General features: G+C 32.7%; 1 protein-coding gene across 2 annotated transcripts; it reads right to left on the bottom strand.

The window, feature by feature from the left end:
- Window positions 1-6,871: 6,871 nt before the first annotated feature.
- On the bottom strand, window positions 6,872-9,623 carry LOC130944281 (G-type lectin S-receptor-like serine/threonine-protein kinase SD1-1). 2 transcript variants are annotated; one of them, XM_057872540.1, is made up of 7 exons: window positions 8,796-9,623; window positions 8,564-8,692; window positions 8,251-8,399; window positions 7,964-8,174; window positions 7,632-7,869; window positions 7,389-7,539; window positions 6,872-7,284 (listed from the first exon to the last, which is right to left on the bottom strand). In XM_057872540.1, the coding sequence occupies exons 1-7, from the start codon at window positions 9,565-9,567 to the stop codon at window positions 6,991-6,993; spliced, it is 1,944 nt and encodes a 647-aa protein (XP_057728523.1). In that variant the 5' UTR covers window positions 9,568-9,623; the 3' UTR covers window positions 6,872-6,990. The 2 variants fall into 2 exon arrangements, with proteins under 2 accessions (XP_057728523.1, XP_057728524.1); XM_057872541.1 differs by lacking the exon at window positions 8,796-9,623 and having other exon boundaries at window positions 8,251-8,379; window positions 8,564-8,616.
- Window positions 9,624-10,280: the final 657 nt, after the last annotated feature.

The following is a 10,280-nucleotide window of genomic DNA, read 5'->3' on the forward strand; positions in this document are numbered from 1 at the left end:
ATTTTTGAACCGAGAAAAACAGAGAGCAGAAGAAAAACTGGAAAAGAAGAAATTTTTTAATTAGATTTTCTCACTAGATTAGATTTAATTTGGATGAAGGAAAAGATTAGGATCAAAATTCCCACAGATAAGGCCAATAATGAAACAATAATTTTCGGTTTACGCGTATTGGATTTGCACTTGGCTTCTTCGTCTAGGAAAAACACAACTAAAATAGAAAATGATTAATTTCTATATACAAGTGTTTTTGCTATACAAGTCTTACAAGTCTTCTAATTGATATTACGCTCAAACGCGCTTGAAAGGATTCCGTTTCTTTTTTCGAATTTCTTGCCTTCTCTTTCTCCTTTTTCATTTACGTGTTTTTCTCTCTCTGTTCTCTTTCTTCGTTATTCTCGATTTCCATTGTTTTTTGACATAAAGCTCTAAAATCGTTTTCCATTGTTAATTCTTCCTTGTTTGAATTGAATCCAATGTACTAGTTCTGATTAAAATTAATATAATCTTGTCCATTTTATATCAGACGTTCGGGTGTAGATCAGAAATATTTGGGTATATTTTTATAAAAATTTGGATGTATTTACCGTTTATGACTTTTCATCTGATGGATGGTGAATTGTCTTATTCTTTTAGTTGAATTGTTTTAGCTTCTGTTTAGTTATGATTCATGAATATGGTTTTTGTTATTTTTTATGATGGTTTTATAGTTGTATTTGCATTCTATAGTTTATGCTTGTTTTAATATGGTGTATTTTTGGTGTATTTTGCAGCTCTTGCTGACTTTGGTGGCTGATTTTAGTATACACGTAACATAACTCATTTCTGTATCTGCAGCAAATTTGGGTGTAATACGAAGATATTTAGGTATAAAACGAAGATATTTGGGTGTATTTTTATTCTGACGAGTTCTGCATAATTCAGAATTCTTTCTCTTCCTCCTCCTCATCTTCTGCTGCTTCTTCTTCTTCATCTTTTTATTTCATATTCTCATCATTTTTTTGGGAGGAAAAAATCAAACAAAGAAGAAAAAAATACATAATATTGCAAAATCAAAAGAAGAAGGAGGAGAAACACGACGATGAAGATGAAACATGTGAAGAAAAATGAGGAGAAACACAAAGAAGAAGGAGAAGAAGAAGAAGGAAGAAGATGAGGAGGAGGAGAAACGCGAAGAAAAATTATAATTGTGGTTTTCATCGAGGAAGAAGAAGAAGAGTCGTTCATAATGGTGAGTATTGCGTTTTGGAAACAGGAAGTGGTTGAGTAACGTGCGTGTATTTACTCTTGAATGTAGGAGTGTAATGCACGTATGTTTTGTTGGGCTTGTGCCAACTTGTAAGACTTGTAAGTCAAAAAGACTTGTATGTGTAGCATACCTGAACAGAAAATTTACAATAGAAAAACTCAGGCAGAATTTATTGTTTCTAGCGTGCAATTTTAGTCATCGGCTCAATTCATTTCAATTCTAATTTCACTAGGTAATCAACATAGAATCTGTCAATTTCTGCCAACTCTTATTGGATGGGGCCCAAAATCCACTAACTTACAAAAATTATTCCAACTTATTTCTAACAGCTGCGTCGCATCCCCTCTCCTTCTACTCTCCCATCTCACTCACAGTGTCCACAAATCCTAGACAGCTGCACCACCATCCCCTATCAGTGCCGACGAGCGTCCCCCCGCAACAAGACGCCGGAGACGACAACCAAAACCATTATCAAAGAGAGTTCCACGCACCGTCAACCTTCGCACAACCGCACTGGAAGTCTTGACCCAAGCATCCATCCACTACAAGACGCTAGCGACGACAACCCGAGTCACCATGTAAGAAAGACGACGAAGTCATCGCCGTGACTCCTCTCCATTGAAGACAACGTTACCCACCCCGCAAACTATCCCAATTGGTCCGTCACTGCGCCGCGCACCAACACGCCGGTATAGCCAGCACCGCCTCCAAGACGCATCATGCAAGTTCTTCCCCCTTTGTTGTCGTGTCTTTTAACGACTTTGTCTTTTTTGGAGGCTTTTTTCGGATGCGTTTGTGTCTTTTGTGGTTATGGAGGTGTCTTTTTTGTATTGGATGTGTCTGCTAATGGAAGTATTTTCGGTGATACAGCGACGACCTAAGTACCACGATAACGACAACACCTAAAGAGGGGTGGGTTGTGATCGTGGGTCTAGGAGGAAGACGGACGATGATCACAATGACCTTGTGGGAGGTTATTCAATACGATTCTTATTATTCAAATTTCTCGTTAATGTCATTTTTTGGAATTCAAATTTATTAAAATAATTTTAAATTATTAATTATTAATTGAGTTGTCAAAAATGAGTATATTGACTCTTGGTACCCGATACTTTTCCAATTCATTTAGGATCAGTTTGGATAGATTTATAAGTAACTTTTTTTTTTACTTTTAACTTATGAAACGTTACAAGATTAATATTTAGGGCCCATTTGGGAAGTTTTAAAAGTAATTTTGTTTAGCAGTATTAATGTCTGGTGCAATTTTTAAAACCAAATTGTAACTTTTTAAGAAACTATTTAGGAGCTTATAGAGAAGTTAAAAAAAACGACTTCTCTCCTAATACTTTTACTTTTTATCACATTTCTTTTAAAATAAACACTTTTAAAACTAAAAATCAATTATTTATAAGCTACTTTTAATATAGTCATTTAGGTAGCGTTTGAAAGAGAGAAAGAGATTGATAGACTGAGAGACTGAGAGACAAAGGCTGAAAGACAGAGATTGAAATAAATCTCAGTATTATGTTTGGTGTAAAATGGGAGACAGAGATTGAAATAAGAATGAAACTCTAATTTAATTTGCACAAAAGATAAAATTAGAATTCATTAATTAAAATGGAGTATTTTAGGTATAAAATGTTATTAAAATTTCAGTCTCTATCTCCAAAAATTTTAGTTTCCTATGTCTCCGTTTTTTGGAGATACTGAAATTTTAGAGACAGAGATTGAAATTTTAGTACTAGTATTTTTACCAACAAACATGATACTGAGTTCTAGTCTTTCGGTTTCCGTCAATACCTCAAAACAAACTCTATTTTATAAACATTTAGTATGATTTTCAAAATTAACTTGTGACTTTTTAAAAAGTCATTTAAAATATTTATAGAGAAATTAAAAAAATAATTTTTTTAATAATAGCTTTTTTTATCATTTTCTTTTTAAAATAAGTATTTTTGTAGCTAAAAAACTAAAAATAAAATAATTTATTTAAATTATTTTTAATATAAGTTCTTATTAACTTAATTAAGTTGTATATCTAAATAAACTTCTCTAGTAATTAATAATATACTTTTAATTCATATTTTTAAACATTAATAATTAATTGTTAGATGAAAATAATAAATTCTGCTGTTCTAGCATTCCTCATACCCGAAACTCTATTGACCACTATAAAAAGTTAAAAACAAGGGCAAATTACTATATTAAGTCAAGGGGAATAAAAAATTATATAAATATGTCAAACCAAAAATTATTTCATGAATCAACTAATGCACATTTTTATATAGTTTGAATTAGGTTATTTCGAACTTGATTTACATGTAATTCGAATCACCCTATTCGAATTACACACAAACGCACACACCCACTAATTCAAATCAACCTTATTCGAATTATACACATACAATAATTCGAATCAGGTTGATTCGAATTACACCCTGATTTATTAAAAAAAATAATAATTTATTAACAATTTTATTAAAAAGTAATAATTTAAAATTTAAAAAAATATATTTTATTTCATGCATTAAAAAAAACTAACAAAATATTTAATTACGAGACTTTTTTAAAATATTAATGAGCTATCAATTCGAATTCTATACAATACTCTTTTGTCTATTTTTAATAGCTCATAAATATTTTTTAATAAATTTTTTTAAATTATATGATGAGATATTACATTATTCGAATTACACATGGGAAGTTCGAATCACTCTGATTCGAATTATATGGTGAGCAATTCAAATTCTATACAATACTCTTCTGCCGATTCTTGATAGCTCATTAATATTTTTTAATAAATTTATTTTAACTATATTACAAAAAATATTTTATTCTATGCAAAATAATTTTTAAAATGGCTTAAACAATATTAGAAGTACTATAAAAATTTGTAATATTCTAATGACTTAGGTAAATACATACATGTACACAAATTTTAAATAAAATACTCTACATAGTCAATAATAATTTAGAAATTAAAAAAAATATTTTATTTCATCCAAAATAATTAAAAAATATATTTTATTCCATACAAAATATTCTAATGACTTAGGTAAATACATACATGTACACAAATTTTAAATAAAATACTCTACATAGTCAATAATAATTTAGAAATAAAAAAAATATTTTATTTCATCCAAAATAATTAAAAAATATATTTTATTCCATACAAAATAATTTTAAAAAATGGCTTAAAAGATGTTATGAATACTATAAAAGTTTGTAATATTCTAGTAATTTAGGTAAATACATGATAAAAATATATTTTCTTTAATTTCTAAATTATTATCGACTATGTAGAGTATTTCTTTAATGTCCTAAGTCATTACAATTTTTTATAGTACTCCTAACATCTTTTAAGCCATTTTTTAAATTATTTTGCATAGAATAAAATATTTTTTTTGTGGTATAATTAAAATAAATTTATTAAAAAGTATTCATGAGCTATCAAAAATGGGCAGAAGACTATTGTATAGATTTCGAATTGCTCACCATATAATTCGAATCAGAGTGATTGAACTTCCCCATGCATAATTTGAATCATGTAATATCTCACCATATAATTTAAAAAAATTTATTAAAAATATTTATGAACTATTAAAAATGGACAAAAGAGCATTGTATGGAATTTGAATTGACATTTTATTAATATTTTAAAGAAGTCTCGTAATTAAATATTTTGTTAGCTTTTTTTAATGCATGAAATAATATATATTTTTTTTTAATTTTAAATTATTAATTTTTTAATAAATTTTTTAATAAATTATTAATTTTTTAATAAATCAGGGTGTAATTCGAATCAACCTGATTCGAATTATTGTATGTGTGTAATTCGAATCAAGTTGATTCGAATTAGTGGGTGTGTGCGTTTGTGTGTAATTCGAACCAGGGTGATTAGAATTACATGTAAATCAAGTTTGAAACAACCTAATTCGAACTATATAGAAATGTGCATCGGTTGATTTATGAAATAATTTTTGGTTTGGCCCAAATAGGATCGGTGATAGGGGATTGTGGATTTTGGGATGGGTTAGTGTGGATATGAAATTTTCAGTGGAGGAGAGAATTATTCCAATGGGAGTTGGATCTAGTGAACCACCTTCACCACACTTTGAGGCTGGTGAACATTGAATTTGGAAGAGAGGATAGAGTTGTCTGAAAATATGATAAACAAGAAATTTTCTCTACTAACTCATTTGTGCAGGTGTTGTAGGTGGAAACGGTCCCGGAGGGAATATCAAGCTACAGCTTCACTAGGACTATTTGGAAAGGTCTTGTCCCACCTAGAGTAGAGTTGTTTGTCTGGTTTGTCCTAATTGGCAAGGTCAACATGAAGGAGAGACTGAGTCAGTTTCGGGTCATTCACCAAGAAGATAATTTATGTGTTTTATGTAATAATGGTATTGAATGTTGCCATCACTTGTTTCTTGGTTGTAGCTTCTCTTGGCAGGTATGGTGTGCTTGGTTATCATATGTTGATGTGCAATGGACTTATCCGGGTGCGATAAAAGAGCATTTCCAAAGTTGGACTGAGATCTCAAATAGAAAAGAGGAATGCAAGAGATGGATGGGATGTGTTTTTGTGCCATCATTTGGAACATATGGTTAGAACGAAACCGGAGGATTTTTCAAAACAAAGGAAGAGGAGTTGAGGAGATTATCAACATGTCCTTCCGGAACTACAAGGAGTGGTTAAGAGCAGACCCTTTCTATTGTTGATGACAATACCGGAAATAACAGAAGGGATATCTAAGTTGTTTTACATGTGTGTTCTAGTTTGGTTCCTACATTATTATCATCTATGCTCCACTTGTTGTGTTGAGCTTCTTTTTCAAAAAAAAAAATTTTGGTTTGACAAATTTGTGTAATTTTTTGCTCCCTTTAGTTTATTTAAGTAATTTGCCCTAAAAACAATATCATGCTGTGGATCACTCAGCACTCTAATATCTTCCAAGTCACCATACCACAGTAAACATCCACTTGCCTCTTTCCTGATATCTAATGCAGCATAAGCAGTGCAAGAGCAGTTTAATTTCTGATGCAAATTTCAGCACATTCCTCAAGGCTCACACTTTTGTTTAACCATGAAGATCTCCGAGCGTCAGCTAATTCCAATGTAGAAAGTCTCTTAAAACCATCTCCATGCCAACTCAGTGGTGTTCTTCTGCTACAACCACCAGACCAGTAAGCCTGACTGATTTAGGCTGTAAATAAAAATACACACCTAATAACACTATTGACAAATGTTAGGACTTAGAGTTTGTTTGGGTGATTTTCTAAAAAAAGATTTTTTTCGAGTTATCTTTTTTCAAAAGATATTATGGAAAAGTAAAAGTAATTTTATGTTTGGATATTTTATGCAAAAAAATTTTTTTATTTATCAATTATGTTTGGGTATAATAATATAAAAGTACTTTTTTCTTTATTTATTACATGAAAAATATATTTTTTAAAAAAAAATGTAAATTACAACTTCTAAAAAAAATGTTTTTTATTTTTATAATGTTTTTACTTTATTTACTAAAAATTTACTAAAAATACTAAAAAAAAAAAAATTTTATCAAAATAATATAATAGCACACAAACAAGTACTTAACATCATTAAGCTGTTACCCCATCTTATAAATGGTATGGTGTGGTGTGTAGAGTTGAAAATAAAGAACCTTCTTCAATTCACTGCATTATGGCTGTAACGATAAACATCTCCAACTATTCATTCGAAACAACTAACTAACTAACTATCTTGCTGCTAGCAATGACATGGTAACCTCGTTTGCTGAATAAATTGTATGATTACTTAATGAAGAGTCTTCTTGGTGTGAATAAAATGCAGGCAGCCTCGGCCGAGGCAGTGGTTTATCGTCATCCAACATATGAACTACAGATGACATGTTAGGCCTATCTTCAGGTCTCCCTTGCACACATAACAGCCCTATCTGTATACATCTTAATGCTTCAACTTCAATGACCGAATCGCGCACTGATTCATCTACAAGCTCCAAAGCCCTCCCCTCATTCCACAGCTCCCATGCCTAAAAGATGGAGTCACAATATCTATAAATGTGATGAAGTTACAATAGTTGATACCAAACTTGACATTGATTTTTATATGAAGTTACCATTCAGCATTACTTACATGTCCAAGAAGGTTAAGATTTTGGTCAGGAACACGGAAATCTCTGTTCTTCCTCCCACTGACTACCTCAAGCATGATTACACCAAAGGCAAACACATCAGACTTCATTGAGAAAGATCCACGCACCGCATACTCAGGAGAAATATAGCCGCTGTATTTTAGCATGCATATCACATAAGAATCATGATAGAAACAATGTTACAGCTTTAAGTATTTTAAAAAAAAAAAAATTAACCTACTTACTGAGTTCCCATCACTCTTTTTGTTTTGGCCTCAGTTTGATCGGCAGCAAATGTCCTAGCAATACCGAAGTCTGATATTTTTGCATTCATGTCTTCATCAAGAAGAATATTACTAGTTTTTAGATCTCTATGAATGATTCTTAGTCTAGAGTCCTGATGCAGATAAACTAGACCCCGAGCTGTGCCACTAATAATGTGAAAGCGCTTGGTCCAATCTAATAATTTTCTTCTAGCATCATCTATCATGTTGAGAACGTCAAATGTTAACATGATTATCTACAAGACGACAACTGAGAAAAAGAAGCACAAATTCAAGATAGCAAAGGAATGGACCAAAAATAAAATAGTCCAAACTTCTGTTGGGCATGAGCTCATAGATCAGAAGTTTCTCTTCTTGCTGAATGCAACAACCAAGAAGTTTTACAAGGTTGCGATGCTGAAGTTTTGCAATTAGCTGAACTTCCGTTTTGAACTCCTGCAATCCTTGGTCGGAGTTCTTGGAAAGTCTCTTGACCGCAATCTCGGTTCCATTTGAAAGTACACCCTGATAACAAATGTTTAGAACAAAACAATAAATGGAGTAAATAATACCAGTGACCACATTCAAGTTATTTTTGTACCTTATAAACTGGTCCATATCCACCTTTTCCCAATTCGTTGCGGCTAGAAAATTGATCAGTGGCATGAACTATGGTTGATAAATCAAATGTTGGGAGGTCCATATCCTCCTTTTCCCGTCTGTGATCACGCTGCTTCAACCAAAATATATCTATCAAAGAGGAATGATACAAGAATAGAGATTAATTTAAAGTTCCGGAGCCTGAAATAGTTGGTTAATGTGAAGAACAACAAGACTTTCAGTATTGCAAAATTATATTTTTGCCAAATATTGGTGTAACAGTAGAATTCACATGTAAAATATCATGTATTCACCTGTCTCCACAAGTTTTTTTCTCCATAGAAATAATTTCAGTCCAAGTATTATGATCATGATGAACAATATAAAGCCAACAATGATGCCTGCTTGCTTCCTCTTGCTGGAATCATTGTTCTGCTTATCAGCTGAGATATCAAAGTTCAAGAGCATTCTTCCTTAATTCCTTATATTATGTATTGTGAAATTAAATGCAGGTGATCAAAAACAAAATGTAAATAAGAAGCATACCTATTCGGATATAGAAGTCTTGTGACCCTTGTCTAATGTCAACAAGATCATGAAACCAGATCAAGCAACCGCTTCCTCCATCACGGATATCCAAATCGGAATATGCCGTACAAGAACAATTTTTCAGACAGAATTCCTTGCATTCCAGCAGGTTCATGGTCTTGTTATACCAAGAAGCAGACGTGTCCGGCAACACTATGCCGGTGACCTTCTTGAATCCATCTCTGCTGCAACTTAAAGGAGTGATCCTAACACAACCATCAGACCAATCAGATTCCTTCCATTTTCCAGGATATTTTGGTGCAAATCCTTCAAGGCATGAACAGACAGGAGTAGGAGTAGTACTGCAAATAGAATTTGCACCACAAGTAGCATACTTGTCACATTCGGCCTCCGGTATAGAAATAAGGGTCTCCCAGCCTCTTGTTTGTATTGACCAATGCAAAACCTGCAAAGCTCCCCATGGGTACGCTACACCTCTAATATATTTGGATGTATTTTCCGGTCTGAACCTAACAAACACTTCTTGTTCATTGAAAACAAATTGAGATGAAAATTGGCTATAGCGCAAATAAGTTGTAGCTCCTGAAAACATTATCCCATTCCATGGCCCTACTCTAATTGTTGTGGCATTTCCATTCATTAGAACAATTTGTGGATCACCTCTAAGGTCTATTCTAAGTGTGTAGTGTCCGCGGCCGGGATCATCGATACTTTTTGAAGATGATAGAGTCCTCTCTAGACCTGTTCCAAGGTCCCATCCCAGCTTCATTCCTGGCAACGATGTATCACAAGGATAATCAAAGCTCTGCCATAGAAAGTGGTCTCCATTTTGGCCATCTTTGACAACAAGGTTTCCTGACTCCAAGAGCTGTGCAACTGGATTCCATTTGTCTTCCACTTTGCTTGACATGTTGGTGGACCACGCAATGCTGCTGTTGCTGCTGCCATTAACAAGAACAAGTAGTCCTTCGCCGGTGAGTTTTAGAACTCCGGAGGTGTTGTTGAGGGGTTTTTCTCTGTTTGCCACCCACACGACTACCTTAGGGAATATGTTATGGTACCATATGCCTAAGTATCGGCCCTTTGAATTTCCGGGGCTGTAGAAGCCAAGTTCAAAGGTTCCTCCAAGCGAAATTAATGTCTCTCCATCGATGATGGATTGAACAGGAGTTATATTATCTAGTGAAGTGGAGTTTCTTAATATAAATGAGAATAGAAGGGACCAAAACCACAGCACTCTCTGGTTTTGCATTATTTCGTTGAGGCACAACTTGTTTCTAATTTTCCTTGGTTATTTTTTGAACTTTAAAGCATGTTTATAACTTTAAGTAAACAACAGGGAGACATGGGTTGACCTACTCACAAATAAGAGGGGTTACGTTATTGCATATTGATAATTTGATATTTTTAAGAGTCATGCTATATAGCCTATAGTGAAAATTATTTTTTAAAGAATAAATACTTTTTATATAATAGAATAAA

Source organism: Arachis stenosperma, chromosome 8, assembly GCF_014773155.1.
Source record: "Arachis stenosperma cultivar V10309 chromosome 8, arast.V10309.gnm1.PFL2, whole genome shotgun sequence".
Classification (NCBI taxonomy): Eukaryota; Viridiplantae; Streptophyta; class Magnoliopsida; order Fabales; family Fabaceae; genus Arachis; species Arachis stenosperma.

Bases quoted from the DNA above. Each gene is read 5' to 3' on its own strand.
- LOC130944281 (XM_057872540.1), bottom strand. From the start codon at position 9,567: ATGAAGCTGGGATGGGACCTTGGAACAGGTCTAGAGAGGACTCTATCA. The intron at 8,693-8,795 runs GTATGCTTCTTA...TTGATATCTCAG, and splicing joins AGACTTCTATATCCGAATAG to CTGATAAGCAGAACAATGAT. The intron at 8,175-8,250 runs GTACAAAAATAA...ATTTGTTATCAG, and splicing joins GATATGGACCAGTTTATAAG to GGTGTACTTTCAAATGGAAC.